This window comes from Clarias gariepinus, chromosome 19 (genome assembly GCF_024256425.1).
Source record: "Clarias gariepinus isolate MV-2021 ecotype Netherlands chromosome 19, CGAR_prim_01v2, whole genome shotgun sequence".
Classification (NCBI taxonomy): Eukaryota; Metazoa; Chordata; class Actinopteri; order Siluriformes; family Clariidae; genus Clarias; species Clarias gariepinus.
Window position 1 is genome coordinate 12,206,101 of NC_071118.1, and position 24,387 is coordinate 12,230,487.

A 24,387-nucleotide genomic window follows, 5' to 3' on the forward strand; every position below is an offset into this window, starting at 1 on the left:
TGTTTGAAATATTACTGTTTATTGTGTTACAGGTGTAGTTTTTAGAGTTGTTTAGGCAGGAATGCGTGTGTATACAGCTCAAAACCTCCATGAGTTATTAAAGATAGCGGCTATTTAGAAAACATGCCCAGTGATTTCAGAGCTTCAGGAAATCTCCCGGCGCTCTGCGCATAACACCTGGCCAACTCATGTCAGAAAGAATTTATAAACGGTTTCTAAACATGGGCTATTGTTTTTTTACTTATAATATTTGTTAATTTAATTTAAATCAGGTTTGGGCTCAGGACTTCGACTCGGCATCGTGATTCTCCTCTTTAATTTACTCCATAGTTTTAATCAGCGCTCAGCCGCATGCATGAAGTTTTCCAGAGCGCACCGGCAGAAGTAGACTAATGATTATGAACACGTCGGGAAAACAGCAAGCAGACTGACTCTGACCATTTAAAAAAACGTTTGCGTTCATTTTCTGACGCGCTCAAGTTCACCAAAAACAATACAGAGCAGCGCAGCTTACAACACTTACAAAATCACAACGTTTTTTCGTTATTGTGAGTGCGCTTAAATAAAAGTTGAGTCTTATAAAGGCATGTAGTCTTATATAGTTTTATTATATAGTTTTTGCACATTAATCTGACACAGTTTTTTCAGCCTGTCACGGCGTGCGCCCAAATCAATATCGCTCCTCGCTCACTAGTTAGGCGGCCTCCCCTTCAGACATGCGAAGCAGCGGGACCGCAGAATTACACATGACTGGTGAGCTATCGTTGCCCGGGCTTGCACCCCGCGCTATAAAATACTCAGGGTTTGTTGGGCTACAGTGGATTTTACTACGCGCTGTGTATGCAGCGCGCGTGCAACAACGCGGAAGTGCGGCATGCAAGCAGGGCAAATAGAACGCGCCCCGGGGACTTCAAAGGAGCGAGAGGTGGGAGGGGGGCGGTACGGCCATCCGCGGAGAGCAGAGTCAGCGCGAGCAGACGGATGGCCATTGCACTCACACCGCGTAGTAAAATCCACTGTAACCCAACAAACCCCAATCATCACCAGCCGTGCCTTATTCCGTCATGTCATGTGGGCATTATAAGATTTGTATTGAAAACTTCTAACTAAAAAGTGGCAGCTGGCACGCCTAAAAATAGACGCAGGTTATTTTTTTAATAGTCTAAATAAAAACCCTCCGATTTAATTTCCTAAAGTCTAACCAGCGCTCAGCCGCACGCATAGTTTTCCCGAGCGCGAGGAATTTTTTTGTGCTAAATAATGTTTATGCAGTATAAGAATTCCTATTAATCCTGGGTTGTTCTTTTAGTGTCACTATAGTGCTTTACAATGCCAGACAACATTCAAATACAAATTATTCACCCTCCCCAGGTGTGAATCGGCTGTTCTCACCTATTCAGAGGAACTGAAATGCACTTCTCCCCACTTTAAAAACCTCTTGAATCTGAGGCTGACTTTCAGTGATTTCAATTTGTGTAATTTTAATCTCCTGGATTCTAGATTCTAAAGTTGACATTGTTACCTTTTTTAATCATTGGAATGGAAGAACTTGTTATTTTCCTTATGATAGCATAAATTGCATTGTTTTTAATCAGTCTATACACAATAATATTCTTTTTTTTTTTTTTTTTAACGGGTATGGGGGCTATCTTGGTTCAATAATCTCCGTGCCTGGTTTAGGTTTAGTATTCAGTGCGCATCTGTTATATTACAACTATCATAACACTCAAATACCTTTTATTGGGGGTTAAGTGACTGATGTGCCTAACATTTTTCAGCTGAGCCTTTGTTTCACTGAAAACGACCGCGACACCCCCTCTCTCTCACATACACACACAGAGCCGACCAAATCATTAGCACCTCCCTCCCCCAGCACAGACATTTACTTTCTATCCATTTACTTACACCTGAACTGAGTTGTTTGAGTAACATGGGTCGAACCCGTTACAAATCATAACAGTCTACTGCATTTCATTCTTATAATAACGCAAAAACACAAGCGGGGCTGAAAGACCGACATCTGCTGACGCAGTAGAACGTCCTAACACTGTTTTAATTTTATGGTAATTTATTTCAGTTAATAAATCTACTATAAATTTAAAGAACACAAGAAATAAGATGACAAAAATCCATACACGCTTTTTTTCTAATTACAAGTGATAAAATCAAAAGGCTCACTGTGTTAACATTTATTGTGCTTAAATTTGATCCTAATAAGATTTGATTTAATTTGAATTTTAGAACAGTGGCAGCTGGAACACCTAAAACAGATGCAGGATTATTTTTTTATAATCTAAATAAAAATGCTTTTTTAAACGTGGGCTATTGTTATTTACATGCAATATTTGTTAATTTAATTTAAATGGGGTTTGGTCTCCGGGATGTTGAGCATCAGGATCCTCTTCTTTACTTTCCTACGTAGAATCAGCGCTTAATCGCACGCATTAAGTTTTGTAAATTCGTTTAATGTTTAATAGTAAATAATGACCCCCGTTGCGCTGTACCACCGCTCGGAAAACCTTATGAAATACAAGTTTAGGACAATTATTATGATCTGCCACGGCGTGCGCGTGTGATGGGTGTACGCCCAAATCTACTATAACTACTCCCTCACTCCGTAGGCTCCCTGAATAGGCAGCAAATGGACGGAGCCGCCTATTTGTGCCGGCTGGCGATAATTAACGTTAATATAATCTCGGGCTTGCTCCGCATTATAAAAGCAAGGCGCGGAGGTTTGTCTGAGGTCTGGGAAGTACGTGATGTGATGGAGAATATAAAAAAAAAGCATGTCAGTGGGGAGATGTGACGCGGCCCAGGCGCTTTAAACAAGGACACTGGAATTCCGCCCTTTGATCTCCGCGCTGAGGACAGCGCGAGAAAGAGCTGCGCGAGCTCCCGCGGCATCTACACTCCCGAACCGTGCCCGCCCTCGCAGCCCCGCTGCCGAAGAGGAAAAGTGTGGTTAGGTTTTTGCGTCAGCGAGAACTCGCGCCGGCCATCGACAGCGGGAGAAGCGCCGTCACGAGGGACCGTGCAGGAGCGCTGCCTTCGCGTGCTCAGTTCTGCCACTCCGTGCACCAACACTTAGCATCAGCTGTGTGCCCGCATGCCAGTGTGGCACAGCCCCCGGAACTGCACATGCACAACCGTTATCCCATTCTTTCCATTCTCCCTCCTTCAACACTTTCATTCCGCATTTTACCTAAATAAATTACCCTTTTCCCGTAAGACCTCGCCTTGTGTCCGTGCTTTATGGTGCCGCCCGTGCAACATGGGTCGAATCCGTTACAGATCATAACAGTCTACTGCATTTCATTCTTATAATAACGCAAAAACACAAGCGGGGCTAAATGACCAACATTAGCTGACGCAGTAGAACGTCCTGACAATGTTATAATTTTTATGGTCATTTATTTTAGTTAATAAATCTACTATAAATTTAAAGAACACAAGATATAAGACGACACAAAACCCTACGTCTTTTCTAATTACACGTGATAAAATTTAAAGGCTCACTGTGTTAACATTTATTTGGTTTAAATTTGATCCTAATAAGATTTAATTTAATTTAAATTCTACATTTGTATCGTCATTTTAGTTCTGTGATTATAAATTTGTTTAACTACAATGTTTTACTTGATTTTATCCGCTACTACCTGCAGTTCTAAAACTCTGTCTCATTAATCCAGCAGAGAATGAACTAAGGCATGAGGCGTCAGTCTGTAGTTATATAGCGCCACTCAATGGTAAAAGCCAGCAAACGCACAAAGCCAAACGGTACCGCCGAGCGCGGCGACGGTAGGACCTACATTCCGATTGATTAACCACTGTACATCTAACTGCTGTGGTGGCTCAAGCGGTTAAGGCTGTGGGTTACTGGGCTACTGATCAAAAGGTTAGGCACCGGCAGTCTGCTCCAGGGACGCTGTATCCTTGGTGACCCTGCGCTCTGATTGTAGCTTCCTAACTGGGTTATGCACAGTTATTTCACTGTGCTGTATGGTACTGTACTGGTGTCAAAAAAATTAATCTTAATTCTTACTCCTAATGAAAAAAACTCAGAGCAAGCAGTGTCACAGTTGTTTAGAAAGTTATTCTAATTGTCACATCAAACCTGTACATAAAAAAACCTGGAATGTTTTTTTAATTATTTTTGACCTGTATTCCTATTGAATCTAATAATTATTATTTATAGATTCGCTTGAGCAGTATTCAGATTTTTTTTCATGCATTTGCAGATTTCATCTCAAACCAAGTTGTTTCCTTAGGCGCAAAGCATTATATTGTATGTTAAACACTTTAATATTTAATTTCATAATCTGAAAATATCACCTACTGACATTGTTATGCATGTCGAAAGAAAACTGATCTACCCAGAAGAAACAAATGCTGAAACAGGAAGAAAAACACACACAGATAGCAGGATCAAACCCAAGGCTCTGCAATTGTGAAACATCGTTATTACCACTGCTGCACAACCACCTTTGGTGAATTTTGTTATATTCCTAAGTTTATTAATTCACTTTCTAAATTTATCGCATTGTAACTATTTGTAAATGTTTGTATAATAAGAGACTTAAAAGAATGGCAAGTATTTTATATTTTAAAATTTTTTACTGTCCAGAGCCCTTGCATTTTAAATTTTTTTTTTTCACTTTTTTAAATGTTTTTAATTATGGAAAGGGTACAATATAATGATAAGGATAACACAAATGTTTAAAAGGAAAAATACAAAATTGACAAAAGCTGATTAAATAAATAATGACAAATGCTTAGAATTATATTTTTTTTCCTTGTAAGTTTTAACAGGCAAATAAAAATAGAGGATGGGGATAGCCAAAAGTTTATTCTTTTAAGTCAGACTGCGCTTTCAATAGAGCCAGGTAAATATGCATATTAATGTCATATTTAGTCGGTATGTAGTCTAAAAGTATTAAATAATATTAAAAAGAACTCAACAATATAAACATATTAAAGGTAAAAACAGTATGAATAGTAATGTCTATGTATAAATCTGACATAAAACTGGCAAATGTATTCAGTCTGACGGAGAGATCACATTGTACTGTGTGACATATCTTGTCCTTTGGGAAGCAGGTGGTAGTCTGAAAAATAAGGGAGTTGATAAACATGTTTATTTACTGTAATTACTTTGGCCAATTTACCAATTTCCATTTCAATGCTGTTATGCCGACGACTGTAAACTAAATGCATATAAATGGCATTTATGTATCCCTGACTAGCAAATTTAAGGTTGGGTTAACACCAGGACACGATTTGAGGTGGGATGCGTTTTGTTAATTAAAAAGACAAAAACCATCCCATCTGTAAAACCACCACTCCCCTTACTTTTGCCTTTGAATGAATAATGCTGTGTATTATGTAATATCTGTCATAAAAGCATTATATGCATAAATGAAATATTAAATCTTTGTTTAAAGTTAAAGTTTGTGTCATTTTTCACGCTGCTCGAATTTTTGCAATAGACAAGAGAACAGTACAAGCTTAACTTTTGACATATTTTGAAAAGAAGAGAACTGAAGGTACATTACAAACAGTACAAACAAATCTTCTCAGCAGAATTGCGATGAAAATGAAGAATTTAGGTTAACACAGGAGTTTTTGAAATGAGCGACAGCTTTTTTGGGTAAGTTCTTTACCCAATTTGTGTAATTTCATTCTCAATTTATAGAAGAGGCTTTGTTTTTTTTTTTTTCATCAGATTTTGTTTATCTACATGTGTGGGAACAAAAGGGTCAAAATTGATTTTGAAATGTCATAATAGTAATTTAATGGTGTGTGTGTGTGTGTGTGAGAGAGAGAGAGAGAGAGAGAGAGAGACGGTAGATAGTCATACTTAACTACAATACTATAATGTTTTACAGTACGTAGATATTTATTGTACTCAATAATCCTCCCCAGATGAAAGCCAGGAAAAGGATCAAATCATAGTTTTGACAATTGCGTGTTTAAATGCATGTTTTGTTTTGATGGCTCTAAGTTTATAGATTTATGCTTATATTTTGTTAATAAAAATGTTCTTAAATATTTGACATATTTTGCAATCATTTTGTACGGTCAGTTAAAAAAAACTTGACTTCTCCACCCCCCTTTATTTGTTTATTTTAAACAATTTGACCACTGGTGGGGCAGTGGTGGCTCAGTCGGTTAAGGCTGTGGGTTACTGGGTTACTGATCAGAAGGTCGGGGGTTCGAGCCCCAGCATCGCCAAGTTGCCACTGTTGAGCCCTTGAGCAAGGCCCTTAACCCTATATGCTCCAGGGGCACTGTAGGCTGGCTGACCCTGTGCTTTGACCCTAGTTTCCTAATTGGGATATGCGAAAAAGACATTTCACTGTGCTGTAAAGTACATGTGACAAATAATTTAATATTCTTCTTCTCTTAACGCTAAACTTAAAGTAGTTAAAGGATGGTTGCTCAACAACTGTGCTTATCTAAATCAAACTTTAATATACAGTATTACCTTGCTATAATGATTCTAGTTTAAAATTTCTAGCGGAAGTCATGGTCACATGATGCCACATGAATAGACTTTCTCTATTAGCGAGGTGAAAAAATATTATTTCAAATCACTGAAAAAAATGATGACTGTGCAAATAAACAGTTATCTTGTATTTATCTTTTGTGCATTTGAAAAATCCTCTTTCGTACCTCTGAAAGTTTAAGGCCATACATAAGTGGATTGAGGAGAGGTGGAACAATAAGAACTTCAAATTGTAAAAAATAACGCACAGCTACTGGAACGTCATCTGACCCATAGCGAGTGAACAATATGTCAAGAAGCAAAGTTATAAAAAAGTTGATCAGTGATACCAAATGTGGCACACATGTCTGCATGAACCTTTTTCTGCTCTCATTTGATTGCCTGCAAGCAACAATAAGTCGCTGATATGAAACAATTACTAAAGCGGCATGCAATCCAAATATGCATATTACAAAAGACCCATATATATTAAGAGTTGTAGATGGGACACATGCCAACCTGACCATTGCCCAGGCATAACAGTAAACTCTGTTTATCTCTGACCCACACATTGGCAGTTGATTAAGAATGACAGAGTAAGGCACTGAAATAAAAAGAGGAAATACCCAAGAATAAACAATAGCTTTTGCCACTTTCTGAGTTATTATGACATTGTGATACTCTAAAGGTCGACATATTGCAATATATCTGTCATAAGCCATTACAGCCAATGTTGTATATTCACACATGAAAGATGTATATATTACATATGCTTGTGCAATACATCCAACAAATGGCATTACCTGTATGGGTGAAAACAGATCATAAATTAATTTGGGATAAAACCCTGCTGTACCATAGAGTCCATTAAAACACAGATTACACAGAAAAAGATACATGGGCTCATGTAGTGTTTTTTCTATCATAATTGTTATGATCAATGTAAGATTTAAAAGAATGATTAAGAGATAAATTAAGAGAAAAATTAAAATGAAAAGGTGTTTTGGCCATAGATCCCTAATCCCAGACAAGGTAAATATAACAGGATAAGAAGTGTTAATTTCCATTGATGTCATTGAAGCAACTGCTACTGAAAACCTGAAAAGAAAAAAATATATTAAACAGGTTAGAAATATTAATGAATCAATTTGAAATATATGGTTAGGTTTAAAAAAAAGATTCATTATAAATTACAAAGTCCTATTTAATATTGCTGTATTTATTTAATAAACTTGCTTTTCAGTGAGTCTTAAAAAACCGACCCCTAAATAACAATGCATTGTTATTACAAGGGCACCATAAACTAAAGAAATTTGCCAGATTTTTATTAAATATAGGTATTGTATGATCAAGGCACTTTGAAAACCACTATATCAGCTGCAACAATAGCTACACACATTTACATTTGACTTGCATAGTTTATAATTAAGTTTTACAGTTAAATATAAATATTAAATTAAGTTAAAAAACAGATTTAATGAAAATATGTGGTAAGATTACTTAAATGTGTTGTTTCAGTTAATCTATAAAGATATATAAGAGAAGAAGCACTGGTTTTGCTCCACAAATCCTGGCCTTGTAATGCTGATGTCAGTAGGATTAAAATAAACACATTTGTGGTTAAAACTTTTCTACAGGTAAGAAACATTTGCTATTTAGCTAATACAATAAACAAATGCACATATTAATTAATGTTCTATTCTCGTTCATCACAGATTATATATCTCTCTGTGCCACTCCCCCTTTTTGAGAGCAAAGGGGAGCTTAGTTAGTACTACATGAATCTACTGTCCAACCCATGCTATTGGCTATTATTCACCACAGCTTTATTTGGCTTCTTTAAGAAACATTTAAAAAAATTAACATAGATGAACTAAGCAATGGACAAGAAACAGTCTGGTGAACGAACAAACTCAAAAGTTGAAGAAAAAAACTTAAAACCTTTTTGACTCTGATCAATTAAAAAGTGTGCCAGCAATGGTTCTTGTTTATCATTACTTTTCTAATGTGTAAATATTACCACTACGTAGTCATAAAAACAACTGAAAACAACTAGAAAAAATGACATGTTTATCTGTGCTATTTCTTTGCCCATGTGACTCGGTTTTTAAAATGTTTTTTGCTCAGTTATCTTTGTATAGTTGGTTTAAATAAAATAAAATTAAACTTAGTTCATAATGTTGCCTAGGGTGTGCTAAAAAAACGGATGTGTCACTCTGTACTGCCCAAAAAAATGGATGTCACTCTGTACTGCACAATCAATATAAAACACATTTTTAAAAAGAAAAAAAATATTTTACATAAAAAAATAAATAACAAAAACAAAAAATGCCTAAAATGATCTCTGTTTTAAGGGCTACTGTAACATGTTTGATGCATAGGCAGCACCACAAACACAGACACCAGGCAAGGTCTTAGGGGAAAAGGATTAATTTATGTAGGAAAATTGGGAAGAAAATGAGTTTAAAAAGGGAAGACAGAAAGAAAGCAAAGAAAAGAATGTAAAGGTGTGCACACAACCATCTCTAGGGTTTATCTATGGTAAAATCTTACTTAAGGTAAAATAGTAATTCCCTGTCAGAAAATCAGAAAGTGTTGTTGATATCAGTCAGAGGAAAATGGCTAAACTGGTTTAGGCTAAAAAAAAAAAGGTACAGTAATAGTAACTCAAATAATAGTTTTTTGTTATGGCCACATAGCCGTATAGTCCAAATCCTGCGAGTTCTTTTTACATTGATACTGTTTTGAAGGATTCCTAACCCAGGTGCAGAAATTTCAAAACTCCTTAGTTCATTTCTTTGCTTGATGTGGCCCAATAATTTTATCCTTCTGAAAAGAAAACTTTTTTTTGGCCATGTATGTGTACTAAAATATCTATTTTAGCACTAGGAACACTCTCAAACCCCACAAAAAAAAATTTTGCACACAGCTCTTTTTTTGTGCAAATCACAAGTGGGGCATCCAATTTTCCAATCCAATGTAATGGGGTGAGGCAGCTAGGAGAAGCGGTAAGGACTTTAAAGTTTGCTTTGCACAAGAAGAATACACTTTTGTAAGCCATACCTTTCCAACAAAGAATTTCAGAGGATCTTTCAGAGGACCTATGTTCAAGAATTGTTGAATTACATAAAGGGAAAGGAAAGGGTTATATACAGATGGAGCCACGCCAAATAGCCGCGGCCGTGTGAATGGCGTATGGCTGCCCTATGCACGCCGTAACCCCCCCTCCTTTTCCTTCGAGAAAGGCGTGTCAAGATTTCACAGTAAACACGCCCATTCAAGCCCTATTTATGCATTTACCTGGTTACACCACTAGATGGCGCTTCGTTCTCAAGGACACGTTAACAACAAGCCAGCAATTTAGCTGCGCTGAGTTGCAATCACGTGATTTTAACAACCCGCTCCCACCCCCGCCGAACTGACGCTGCCATACTGCACTAGAGATGAAGATGGCGGCTTAATGGACTATTCGCGGTAAGTGTTTTAATTTATAAAATTTGTTTGGGATTAGTTTACAGTTTATTTCCCAGTTTAGTTTTTTTATCGGCCGTTTTGAAAATCACTGGCAGCACCAGCAGCGGTCAGATGTGACTTTAGATAACTTAATGATCTGTTTACCAGGTCTGGAGTTAACATCACAGCTTACTGTCTCATCCTTAACTAAAAAAGACACTGACTATTAATGTCCCTATTACAAAAGCTGCACTACGCGATGAAGTGTTTGTGCTCTATAAAAATGCCTTTGGAGTCTGACCGCGTGTCTGGATAAATTCAGCATTTATTTATTCTTTGGGTAAGAGTTAATCTGCAGGTTATTCATGTGAATATGATGTGATGCAGTTCATGAAGGACACAAGCTGAGGATAGATGTACAGGAGCTCGCGAGCTAAACGCTCATAACCGGGTTTATATTTTTCTCAATTTGGCCGTGACTTTGCGCGGTAGCGCGAGCGCTTAGTTACCGAGCTGGAAAACTCTGAAGTGTTTATCAGTTCAAGAGTGGGGGGAGAGGGAGGTGTGTGTGTGTGTGGGGGGGGGGGGCTTCAGTACTCTGGAAGTTATAGTTTGGCTTCAGATATGAACTAATGTATACGAGTGTTATATCGCCTAACTTATTTGTATGAAAAGCGCATTAAGTAAATTCTCGGTTAATTTAATGTAGACTATACTACAGACACTAACAAAGTTTAATGGTTAAAGTTAGCCCAGTTTATTTACATTCCAGAATTCCCCAAAACAGTATTTTACACACTCTGTGGTGTAGGTTTATATATATCTTTTATATTTATTACAACTAGATATTCTGTAAAGTTTATATATCTTTGTCTTCACTAAATTCTCCTGTTGTCTTTAAGCAGAGCTCCGCTGTGGAGGATTGGGGGGTCAGACGGATGACGGTTGGCCTTTTGGAGCTACTGGAGGAGCCTGAACAAGCTGTTGAGGGAGCTGTAGGAGGGATGACGTCACAGTGCAACAGCTTTAGAATAATGTTTGGTCAGGTCTACTGTATATTCTGAACATAGAATTGCAAAACGTCTGATACTTTAGGGGGGAAACAAAGAATTAAACAGTTCCATCTTTAATATTTTTTAAAAATGATATTTTAATATAAAATAACCAGATAGGGACTGATAAGCAGCTGGTGTTACCCGGATATTTTAATGACCTTTAAGCAAAAATTAAACATGTTTTCACCTGTTTTATACAAATTATTGTTTTACCTTTGACTAGTTTTGAAAGAATAAATTTTATTTTTAAATTCATGTGTGCGTGTTTTAATTGTTGGGGGATTGTTTGTGTATTTAAAAATACATTTACTTAAATCAACAACTTTAATGTGCAAAAAATGGGACCCGACGTTGTTTTAAATAGTCAAAGAGTTGGGCTAATAATAATGATAATAATAATAATTGTTATTATTACTATTATTACTGGTTATAGAAACAAATGAAAACAACAGTTAAACACTTGATCATATGTATCTGTGCTAGTTTGTGTTTGTGATTATGTGACCCATAATCATTTTTTCCTCAGTATAAAATTTTTGGGGGGTTTAAAGAACTCCATCAAAAGAGCAAAGACAAACTTAGAAGGAGTGGAAGGTAAGAAACCTCAGTGAAGAATACTGACTGTGACATGGTGCTAATTGCTCTGTGTGTGTGTGTGTGTGTGTGTTTGGCGGGGGGAGGGGTACTTCAGACTTACTTGTCTGTGCGCAATGTTTGTGTTAAACCAACGGAGAAATGCATGAGCGCGCGCGCGCACACACACACACACACCTACCTCATCCACAAACGCTTTAACTGTTGTCTTGTAAATCGTTAATTAAACCTATGAACACAGCTGTTCAGCATCAGTCCTAAACACAAGCGCAGAGTCTGTTTTTGTCCTTAACTAAAAAACACCAATATGTTAATAATTTACACAATGATAACATGTTGTTTATGTTTAATGTCTATTTTGCGGGAAAAGGTAATAAGCAATATTTAAAATAAAACAAACCAGGAAGTAAGTGTTTTATACATTAAAGTGCTGTGTATAACCAAGTGCCCCAACAGACATAGCAACAGTGTGTGCGCTGTGGGGGATTGGAAGGTGAACGAAGATAATCATTTACAAGACAAAAGACGTTCAGAGGTGTGTTATGCCCTAAAACGCCCCCCGACACGGATTGCCCCCCATTATGCAATCGCTATCTTCAAAGAAAAGCCGCCGCCCCTTTTTATTCAAACGCGTTAGCGAGTGTTTTTCTTTCCCTCCGCTCGGTTTTGTGAACACAGTTGCGTTCAGTAACACGATGGAACCAATTACCTAAACAGCAGCAACAACAACCATTATGATCACACTTTGTTGAATTTATATTGCTTAAATATTTCGCAGCTCTGTCCTCTTTGCATTGCTACGTGTTTATTTACTTCCTTTTCGCATCGCACGTAATGCACTCTAAAATCGACACTATCAAACTTGGAAATGATATAATATCCAATCAAACACCACGTTATTAAAAGTAACGAATTTGTCACTACTCTTCTCTTATGCAGCACGGCTAAAAAAGATAATAAAAATTACACCAAAGTGCTGCAGGTTTGGTGTCTGTGAGCTTTTCCTAATCAGAGTTAGACGGGCGGCATTTTGTGGCTGCTCCAGTTACACTCTACTTAGATATTGCACAGAGGAAAGTTCACTTCTGTTCTCTTCATCCTAGCTTAATTTCATCTCATAAAATAATAGTAAGTTTTGGAAAGTCTGAGTTCATCTCCCCAGCCAGTGTTGTGTATGGGCAGGGTAGCATCATGGCAGGATTGGTGTCATTTTTATTATCTTTTTAGCCGTGCTGCACAAGAGAAGAGTAGTAACAAATTCATTACTTTCGTTACTGGACTATTTTGTCTGCAAGTAAAATACATCGATACATTAATAATTTACACCACGATAACATTACTGCAGAAGGATCTAGAGACGTGACTTTGAGACGTTCACAGTATATTCGAACCGTAGACAGTGTTTATTCTGCAGAACATTACGAAACAGCCATGGCCAATAAAAAAGTGCATCTTTAATAAGCCACATTGGTTTCGAGTCAGTAGTAAAATTAACGAAAGACTGAGAAGCCCCGTTAACTTGACCCTGACAATAATAGTCGATTGTTTTTATATTTATGTTTTTTTTTATATACATTTTTAAATGTTCAAATTAACGTTTTAGAGTAGCCTATATAATTAGTCTTGTCATCTGTTTACAGTGTTGGCTGATTTTGTGATTGAGATCCATGGGTTAAATTAAAATATTTTTATTAGTAGTAGTAAGCCAGTCTTGTAACCTTGGATAAATCACAATATAAGCCCTCTCTCACGCACGCGCGCTCTCTCTCTCTCTCTCTCTCACACACACACACACACACACACACACACGTACCCACACAAACAAATAAAACATGAAATCGCGTAAAACCAAATGAAACTATGGCAAAAATATATAAGCAGTAAAAATTACAGTAGTACCCTGTAGGTGATTTCTGTCCTGATAACAGGCGCTGACCCTCTGGAACTGTTTAGTTCTGTTAGTATTGTGTTCAAGTGTGAATGTTTATGGGGATTTAATCTGTCTCTGCTGTCGCATCTATTCACCGTAGTGATAAGTGATTAATGTCCCATCAGATCTTTGATGGGGGACGTTATGCTGGTGAAATGACTGAAGACAGACTGATCCGTATGGACAGATATTTGTTCCAGATATTATGCGTTATTAATCGATTTGTTATGCCAATTTTTGACTATCAGCGAAAAAAATATTAGCGAAAACATCAAAAATATAACGAAAACAAACTCAAGCAGAAGTTAAATTTTAAGCTTTACTTTGCAGCAAAATATTATCTACCAGTGTATTAAACGGAAATAGATAAAATACGCCGTAATGTAAAATACTGTACATAGCCCACATTTGTATTTTATACCTACAACGACTTGTATAGATAAATTACAGATGTTACCGTGTCTTTAAGTATTATTAAGGATGTCGTGAAAAATATTGCAATAAGTAGTTTTATTAATTAATTAATTATTAATTAAAAATAGCATAAGCATCATGGGTTGTGTATTGAGTGATTTAAATCTGTTTTATGAATCGTTTTTTATCCCTATTTTTTACCACATCATCTATTTATGAAACTATGTTGACGTAAGTTATGTTATATATATTAAATATAGTATACGGATGCTTGGAGACTGCAGAAGCAGTCAATGCTCCATCTGGCGGAATTATACAGCATTGCAACCATCTTTTTAGAAAGCGCATGGGGGCGTTTATGGGGCGGGGCATCGTTAGCTACGTCATCGCGGGGGATCACATTCCGTGCACGGATCGATCATGGTCCTGTCACGGTCCTGTCATGGACCTATCATGCTCTAAGCGGCTGTTTGACGTGGCTCCCACTGTAGTGATAGATGACTTCACCAGTCTACAATTAGAAAAATGAAGACACTTTGGTACTGTAACTGTGAGAGAATCGAAACGGACACAAGTGCAGGTCTCTTCCAATCCTTTATTTATTGCAGAGATTCAGGCAGAAAGACAAAACAAAATTATGATAATAAAAATAATAAAATCAGTGACGAGCTGCACTGCTCTTTCTCTTTAGTCAAGAACCCCGGGGCGCCAACGTCCCAAAAGAGGAAAAACAAAGAAAAACAAAAAACACTCAGAAGAGGAAAAAGGCCTTGTTGGGGAGACGTAGCTGTAGTTCCTTCGGTGGGCAGGAGGGGGCGATAGGGCCGAAGCCCGCTGAACTGCACGGCCACGAAGAAGGGCAAGAGCAGGCCGGCCTCGGGACGGGAAACCGCAGCGCAGCGCACATTAATGAAGAAAAAAAACCAGGACCCTGCCTGAAAGCAAAGAAGACAAAAACACCCGTGGGAGGGATGGTGGTGATGTCAGAGACGCGGGCACATGACGAAGGATCAAAAACAAACGCCATGTGCTTGAATAGACATGTAAACAACACGGGGGGAGAGGAAGGGAGAAGAACGAAAAGAAAAAAAAGTGAAAATCTTAATGATCTGACCAGGGGTTTGATCACAAGACCTTTGTGATCCGGTATGGACCGATGAACTTGGGAGCCAACTTGCGTGAGACTACCCTGAGAGGCAAGTCCTTGGTAGAAAGCCATAGTCTTTGACCACAAACATAGTTAGGGGCAGGAGACCGGTGGCGATCGGCCGCGGCTTTGGTCCGTCTACTAGCCCGGGCCAAGACCTCCTTAGCTTTTCTCCAGGTGTGCCGGCAAGGTTGAACAAAAGCCAAGGCAGACGGAACTGCCGCTTCGGGTTCCTGTGAAGGGAACAGAGGGGGTTGATAGCCAACAGAACACTGAAATGGTGACATACCTGTGGCAGAAACCGGTAGAGTATTGTGGGCATACCTAGGACAGCTGTTGACACCAGGAGGCCAGATTGTGGGATGCCAGGCAGCGGAGAGCACGTTCCAAATCCTGGTTAGCCCGCTCAGACTGCCCATTGGTCTGGGGATGAAATCCAGATGACAGACTCGTTGAGGCCTTGATCTGTCTGCAAAACTCCTTCCAAAACCGAGAGACGAACTGTGGGCCCCTATCGTAGACCACGTCTACCGGAGAACCATGAATCCGGAATACTTGGTCAACCACCACCTGAGCAGTCTCTTTGGCGGAGGGGAGCTTGGGAAGAGGGATGAAGTGGGCTGCTTTGGAGAAGCGGTCCATCACCGTGAGAATGACGGTGTTGCCCCTTGACTCGGAGAGAGCAGTGACAAAATCAAGAGCTAGATGTGACCACGGGCGGGCGGGGATAGGTGAAGGTGAACTCTTGCTCTGGGCGCAAACTGAGCAAGCTGCCACAAATTGCCTGACATCCTTGGTCATGGAGGGCCACCAAAATCGCTGACGGATGGAAGCCAGCGATCTCCGAACTTATGGGTGACAAACGATTCTGAATGAGTGACACCATTGGATGACTTTGGAACGCAGTCTCAAAGAACATACAACTTGCCTGCTGGAACCCCTCTGGGTACACGGCACTTACGCAGGGCCTCCTGAACTTCCCTCTTGACATCCCATGAGAGTGAGGCCACCACCACACCCTTGGGCAGGATGGTGTCGATAGAGGCCTCCTTCTCAGGGGTCTCAAACAGGCGAGAAAGGGAGTCTGGTTTGGTGTTTTTGGACCCAGGCCTGCAGGAGAGTGTAAAATTAGAACGGCTAAAGATAAGGGACCAGCGGGCCTGTCTAGAATTTAGTCTCCTGGCCGAACTGATATATTCTAGATTTTTGTGGTCGGTCCAGACCATGAATGGTTGGACTGCGCCCTCTAGCCAGTGACGCCACTGACCCAAAGTCAGTCTGACTGCCAACAACTTCCGATTACCTATGTCATAATTCCGCTCAGTGGGGTTTAGGCGGTGGAAGAAGGCGGCGCACGGATGCACTTTCCCATCCCGAAGAGAGCGTTGTGACAAGACTGCAACAACTCCAACATCTGAAGCGTCCACCTCAACAATAAACTGTTGCTCAGGATCTGGAGTAGACAAGGCAGGAGCAGAGACAAACCGGGACTTTAATTTATCAAAATTTTATTTATTCAAAATTTATTTAATTTATTTACCAGGGCCTGGAAGACAGGAGGAGCATTGGTCAGACCAAACATAAGGACCCGGTATTCAAAGTGTCCCATGGGTGTGTTGAAAGCTGTCTTCCACTCATCTCCCTCCCGAATACGGATAAGGTGGTAGGCGTTGCGCAGGTCAAGCTTGGTGAAGACCTTGGCTCCCTGCAAAAGTTCGAAAGCTGAAGACATAAAATGGAGGGGGTACCTGTTCTTAATAGTAATGTCAGCCCAATACAGGGACGCAGGGAACCATTTCTCTTCTTGACAAAGAAAAACCCCGCACCCGCAGGGGGAGTCTAGGGGAGAGCACTAGGGGAGTCCAGAAGGTACAACAAGGTTTCCGGCGCTGGTGCCGACGACAAAGATGAGCCTCGATGCGGAGTGCCAGGTCGATGAGGTCTTCAAGGTCGCAGGGCAGGTCATGCGTGGCCAGTTCGTCCTGTATCTCCTCCTCGAGTCCTGCCCGGAACATTGCCCAACAGGCTGCCTCATTCCAGTCACAGGAGGCTGCTAAGGTCTTAAACTGAATGGCAAATTCCGTGATCGAGTGTCCCAAAAAGAGGAAAAACAGAGAAAAACAAAAACCACTTCGAAGAGGAAAAAGGCCTTGTCCGGGAGACGATAGGGCCGAAGCCCGCTGAACTGCACGGCCGCGAAGAAGGGCGAGAGCAGGCCGGCCTCGGGACGGGAAACCACAGCGCAGCGCACACTAATGAAGGAAAAAAAACAGGACCCAGCCTGAATGCAAGAAGACAAAAACACCCGGAGAAGGGGGGAGAAAAAAGTCGAAAAAACAGTACCGGAGGATACTGGCTTGGAGCCAAAACAAACTACACAGACAGGACTAGACAGGACATGAAATGGGCAGGCGATATGGCTAGCGACACGGAACAACGATCTGACACAGGACAACGGACAAGAGGGAATAAATAGGGCGAATGATTACAACTAACACGAGGTGAACAGGTAAGTCCAATCATCTTGATAGAGTGATAAAGAGGAAGTGGGAGGGATGGTGGTGATGTCAGAAACATCAAAAATTTTAATTTTTGTGTTATTTTATTAGGCACATTATATGTCAATATGCTTGACTTGAAGATCCGATCACATGTAATGACAGAATAATGCAGAAAACCAAGAAATTGCTAAAAGTTTTTCTTGCCACTGTATAAACAAAGTTTAGAATAAGGTCTGATTATATATGATAAACAAGGTCAGTATTTCCCATTGAACCTCATTTCAGTTCAGTTAGTAAAGTTCAGCCTTTAATTGTCACATATACAGTACATTACTGCACAGTGAATTTCTGTACTCTTCCCATTTTCCAGCTTTGTTAGTAGGTTGGAGTCAGCACTTTTAGCATCCCTGGAGCAGACAGGGTTCAGGGCCTTACTCAAGGCCCCAACAATGGCATCCTAGTACAGCTGGCACTCAAACCACCGACCTTCCGATCAGCAACACGAAGCCTTAACACAACTGAGCCACCACCACCCTAAAAAAAAGAGGCATTGACAAAGAAGACTTTGAGAGCAGAAAAATAGAGGCCATAACCCAAAATACAAACCACTTTTTACCAGTAAGAAATTGCAGAAGTGGGATTTGCAATAATACATAGAAATACAAAGATGAGTCCCAAACCTTCTGTAAATCAGCCTTCACCAGATTGTTGAAAACATGACTCAAAATTCAAGCTTAGTCAGTTAGAGGTGTCATGTTTGGCCATGCATTGCCTTTTCTGAAACAGGCAGACTAATCTTTATTGATGATGTAACACATGGTAGCAGCAACATTAATCACTTCTGCCTAAAATTTGTAGAGAAATGCATCCAATTTTATTTGGATAATTTTCATTATTCAGTAAGACAATGAGCCAAAACACACTACCAACACCACAAAGGACTGTTCAAATCGATCACATGAAGAGGAGACTGCAGGAAGAAGCCAAAAAACAACTGAAAGGACATGTGGTAGCCAGGAAAAGCATCACAAATAAAGAAAGCAATAGAATTTGGGTACCAACTTGATGCTGTTAAATGTAAGGGATATGCAACCAAATATTAAGTGTTATTTACTTTAATTACATTTATGATATGTATCGGTTTCCTATACATTTAAAGGATTGTATTCAGAGTTCAGGTATATATTCTAATTAATAAATAAATCAGCCACTGATTTATTGCATATTGCAAATTACTTCTATTTAGTGCATTTAGTTGCAAACAAACCAACCACAAAAAAAGTGGTTTTGTGGTTAGCACTGTTGCCTTGCACCTTCAGGGTCCGGGTTCGATTCCCGGCCAAGCTCAATTCCCGTCTCTGTGTGCATGAAGTTTGCATGTTCTCCCCGTGCTTGGTGGGTTTCCTCCCACAGTCCAAAGATATGTAGGTTGGGCTAATTGGCGTTCCCAAATTGCCTGTAATGTGTGATTGAGTGTGTGTATGTGTGTGCCCTGCGAAGGATTGGCACCCTGTCCAGGGTGTACCCCGCCTCGTGCCCTAAGCCTCCTGGGATAGGCTCTAGGTCCCCACGACCCTAAATACAGGATAATGCGGTATAGAAGATGAGTAAGTGAGTGAGATAATTCATACATGACAGATAACAGAGTTAAATATCCCTCTATTTTTTATTATATTTCCAGTTATGGAACATTGCAAAATAACACTATAATGATAATAAATGGTGGAAGAAGGTGGTGAATATAAAAATAAATAAATAAATACATTTAAAACAATAAAATGACTTTAGTTAGATAAGATTGTCAGTCTTGCTTATAAATAATAATAGCGGTTAAATTTACATGACGGAATCTTTTCAGCTAGTTTCATTTATCAAAATTTATCATATTAAGTGTTCTGAAATTAAGCCCCCTGCAGGCGTTAGATTAATGATGATGTTATGGCCAGGGCTGTAGTGAGTCTAAATGCATCATGGGCAAAAATCTATATAGCAAATTTTAATCTTGGGTTAATGCTAAAATTAGGGTTAGGTTTATTTAAAGAATGCAGTTAAAGAATGGATCAGCTTATTCATATGTTTGCCAGGTCAAACTTTAGTGTATTCTCTATTGGGCTGCAAGTGCTTGGTTTCCAGTTAAAAATTCAAAACTGAACTAATGACTACATGATGCTCAATATTCTGTATAACACATGTTCTCCAAAAGTGCAGGGATAAAAAATTCTAAACATATGAAAAAATGATATAATATATATAAATGAATAAAATCATTTCTTAGGTTTATTTTCTGTGCATTTGAAAAATCCTCTTTCGCACCTCTGAAAGTTTAAGGCCATACATAAGTGGATTGAGGAGAGGTGGAACAATAAGAATTTCAAGTTGTAAAAAATAACGCACACCTACTGGAAAGTCTTCTGACCCATAGCGACTAAACAATATGTCAAAAAGCAAAGTTATAGTAAAGTTGATCAGTGATACCAAATGTGGCACACATGTCTGCATGAACCTTTTTCTGCTCTCATTTGATTGCCTGCAAGCAACAATAAGTTGCTGATATGAAACAATTACAAAAACTGCATGTAAGACAAATATGAAGATTAGAAAATACCCATATACATTAAGAGTTGTAGATGGGACACATGCCAATCTGACCATCGCCCAGGTATAACAGTAAACTCTGTTTATCTCTGACCCACACATTGGCAGTTGATTAAGAATGACAGAGTAAGGCACTGAAATAAAAAGAGGAAGTACCCAAGAATAAACAATAGCTTTTGCCACTTTCTGAGTTATCATCATATTGTGATACTCTAAAGGTCGACATATTGCAATATATCTGTCATAAGCCATTACAGCCAATGTTGTATATTCACACATGAAAGATGTATATATTACATATGCTTGTGCATTACATCCAACGAATGGGATTACCTGTACAGGTGAAAACAGATCATAAATTAATTTAGGATAAAACCCTGCTGTACCATAAAGTCCATTTAAACACAGATTACACAAAAAAAGATACATGGGCTCATGTAGTGTCTTTTCTATTATAATTGTTATAATCAATGTAAGATTTAAAAGAATTATTAAAAGATAAATTAAGAAAAAAATAAAAATAAAAATGTATTTTGGCCATAGATCCTTAATCCCAGACAAGGTAAATATGACAGGATAAGAAGTGTTAATTTCTACTGATGTCATTGAAGCCACTGCTGTCAAATACCTAAGAAGAAGAAAAAAGCTTGAATTAAAAGATTAAATATTACTTTTAATAGACATACAGTACAGTAGCTAGCGTTCAAAATCTAGGCTTTTTTTTTTTTTTTTTACAAAGGGGTATTTAATACTTTACCTTGCCCCTAAATAACAATGCATTTTCATTACAAGGCCACACATACAGTACTGTATTTAAAAAAAAAAATCAAGGTATGATCAAACCACAACAGCGACTGTAACAATAGCTACTTTTAAGTTATATTTAAGTTATATCATTTAGAATTAAGTTTGTAATTAATGTTGAACATTAAATCAAGCATACAAACATAAAATTAAACAGAATTTGTGGTAAGATTACTTAAATATGTTGTTCAATTTAATATATAAAGATAAGAGGAGAAGCACTGGTTTCAAATCACAAATCTTGTTCTTGTAATTCTTATGTAAGTGGAATTAAAATAAATACATTTGTAGTTAAAACTATTTTAATATAATGTATTTAAATGTAATATACTGAACTAATTCATTAGGCTTTAATCATATCAGTTAATGTTCTATTCCTGCTTATCATTACATATTATATACAACCGTCTAGCCCCACCCCCATGATGGGAAGATTAGTTAATAATGCATGAACCCACAAAGGCAAAGCAAGTTTATTTATAAAGCACAATTCATACACAATAGTACCTTAAAGTGCTTTACATAAAAGAGAAGAAAACAATCAAAAAAGAAAGAAATAATAGCACTAAAACTTAAAGGAAAAAAGAGAGAAAAGGTGGCTGCATTGTTACATATACAGTACATGTTAAGTTTTACATACTGTTTTTGAAAAATAAAGCTATACAAAAAAAAATAGAATTTTTAAGGTTGAGTATCGTACAACTTGTTTACAAAAACTTCTTTTGTCATAAACCAAATACATTCCCTGTTTAAAGTGGATTATTACATTCAGCACTTTTACTTTACATTTTGATTTGAGCAACTAACACTCTCAGTTCAGATATTTTACACGCCCTCACCTCGGACTGCTGTGGATATGTTTGCTCTAATGACCCGTGTTTTTTCTTATAATGGTGTTCCACATTACTTCTTTAATTAGCCTCACGGTTTTGGAACATATGAAACAAACGGGTTTGAACTTCCTACAGGAAGAATAAACATACAATAATTTGTCCATAGATCTTTGATTCTGTTTTCAAAAGTTACATACCTTTTCTAGAGTAAGCCATGCTGTGTTGCGCGTTCAATTGTCTTTAATGAGAATTAGCACACTTTGTAGGGGCATTATAGTTGTTTCTATTTTATATTTACTTGTCTAAATTGTATTTTGAGTTAACTACCGTGTTGATTGGCACTGTTGAGAGACGCGTATACCCATGACCAGTTTGAGGGCAAAAGCGCTTTATTTGTCCCAAAAAGCGATGGCTGCTATAAAGTTATCTGGAACAAAACCATGCATATTGTCCCTTCTACTTAACATTTTAATTTAAGGCACATATTTAACTTTGGGCAAATACAGAAGGTGTGGCAAAGTTTCCGTAAATTCTGTCTTAGTTTTGCTATGCTGTGACAAAATCAGCTGGACAGACAGACAGAAAATATTAAGACATACGGACGGTTTTTCGGGCCCTCCAGTGTATAAAACGTTAAACCCTGGTTTTAGATCCCCCAACGTATAAAATGTAAAAATATTACTGAGAAATCCTACCAACGTACAGACAAAATCAGCTCCATCTCAATAAAGTAGAATATCATTAAAAAGTTGTGGCTTTGTTGATTATGGCTTTTAGCAAATTAAAACCCAAAATTCATCATCTCTAAAAATTAGTTTAATATTGGAAACTCATGGTGTCACACTCTTATCAGCTAATTAACTCAAAACACCTGCAAAGGTTACCTGAGGGTTTTAATGTAAAGTTGAATTTAAGGAAAAAAATGTGGTAGAAAATGTGCACAAGCAACAGCAATAACCACAGCCCTAAGAGGATTGTGAAACAAAGCCTATTCAAGAATTTGGGGGAGATTTACAAGGGGTAGACTGTAGCTGGAGTCAGGGCTTCAAGAACCACCGCACACAGTTGTATCCAGGACATGGGCCACAACTGTCACATCTGCTGGTGTTGGTCCACTGTGTTTTATCAGGTCCAAGGTTAGCACAGCCTGCCAGGAAGTTAAAAAGCACTTTATGCTTCCCTCTGCTGACCAGTTTTCTTGATATTTAATTTTCCACCAGGACTTGGCACCGGCCCACACCAAGTACAAAGTACTAATACCTGGTTACAGGACCATGTGCTTGATTGCCTTATCAAACTCTCCCAACCTAAACCCTATTGAGAATTTATGGAGTATTGTAAACAGAAAGTTGTGAGATACCATACCCAACAATGCAGAAGACCTAAACGCCGCTATTAGAGCAACCGGGACTTCCATAATACCCTCAGCAGTGCCACAGACTGATCGCCTCCATGACATGCCGCATTGAGCAATAATATGCTGTACATGTTCATACTTTTCAGTAGTGCAACATTGCTGTGGTAAAAGTCTTTTTTTTTATTAGTCTTAAATAATGTTCTAATTTTCTGAGATACTGAATTTTGGGATTTGATTAGTTGTACAGTAAACCATATTCATCAAAATGAAAAGAAATACAGTAAACACTTGTCAAAGTAAACAAAATGTCAGGCATCAGAGAGAATGAAAGTTGCAGTGAATGAGCCAAATAAGAATAACAAGTACAAACAAATCCAAATTGCAACATATTCGTAGGGAAATGTACCTTCTGGTAAATGGAGCCTAAAGTATGCTGTGTACTTTATATCCTAACCACAATCTCATCAAACTTGCATGCGATTTAATTTCCCACAATTTGTCATGAAGACAGATGAGCATTGTGCACCCTACTCCGCTCATTAAACCCTGTAAATAGAGGCATGTGCAGCTTGTAAAATGAGTCAAAAATCCTTAAGAAAAAAAGCTTGTCACAGTGATTAGACTTGAGTTACACTTAAAACTAGCAAATCAAATGCCACACATGCAAAGATAAAAGTAATGAGCTGGAAATGATAAAATACCACTGCAATAATACTCCATTCTCAATTAAAATGCAAACGAGTACCCTTAGTGTACTTTTTGAGGATATTCTACTTTATTGAGATGGAGCTGGTTTTGTCTGTATGTTGGTAGGATTTCTCAGTAATATTTTTACATTTTATATGTTGGGGGATCTGAAACCAGGGTTTAACTGCAAATCATAATAAAGAACATACCCAGCTGGCATTTTAACGTGGAGTCAGTGTTGAATCAACGTCAGGTGTCAGTGTTGGATAACCGTTGGATTTTGTTTAGATTTTGCAAATCTAATCAACGTTGAAATAGCACATCATTCCAACGTCACGTTTGTCAACATAGGTGAATTTGCCAACATTGAATCAATATTGATTTTAGTTTAGATTTTGCAAATCCAATCAACGTTAAAATTTCAACGTCACTAAAGTCCTGCTTTTCGACAGTTTATTTTGTTAAACTGTTTTCACTAAAGTGATGTTTTCAACAGAACAAACACAAACAAACACCTAGTCAGCTAGGTCAAA

General features: G+C 38.3%; 2 protein-coding genes across 2 annotated transcripts; both read right to left on the reverse strand.

The window, feature by feature from the left end:
• Positions 1-6,636: 6,636 nt before the first annotated feature.
• On the reverse strand, positions 6,637-15,399 carry LOC128507726 (olfactory receptor 52D1-like). Its single transcript, XM_053478802.1, has 4 exons — positions 15,367-15,399; positions 15,065-15,310; positions 14,714-14,865; positions 6,637-7,582 (listed from the first exon to the last, which is right to left on the reverse strand). The coding sequence occupies exons 1-4, from the start codon at positions 15,397-15,399 to the stop codon at positions 6,637-6,639; spliced, it is 1,377 nt and encodes a 458-aa protein (XP_053334777.1).
• Positions 15,400-19,855: 4,456 nt separating this feature from the next.
• On the reverse strand, positions 19,856-20,677 carry LOC128507727 (olfactory receptor 52D1-like; the record flags this gene model as incomplete). The annotated part of the gene is made up of 1 exon (XM_053478803.1): positions 19,856-20,677. A coding segment is annotated over one exon (822 nt), but the record flags the coding sequence as incomplete, so codon positions are not given.
• Positions 20,678-24,387: the final 3,710 nt, after the last annotated feature.

Excerpts from the sequence above, each read along its gene's own strand:
- LOC128507726 (XM_053478802.1), bottom strand. The coding sequence starts at position 15,399 with ATGCCCACAATACTCTACCGGTTTCTGCCACAG. Across the intron at positions 14,866-15,064 it reads GTCCATACCGGATCACAAAG|GCAGGGTCCTGGTTTTTTTT; the intron begins GTCTTGTGATCA and ends CTTTGCTTTCAG. Across the intron at positions 7,583-14,713 it reads ACCGAAGGAACTACAGCTAC|GTTTTCAGTAGCAGTTGCTT; the intron begins GTCTCCCCAACA and ends TTTTCTTTTCAG.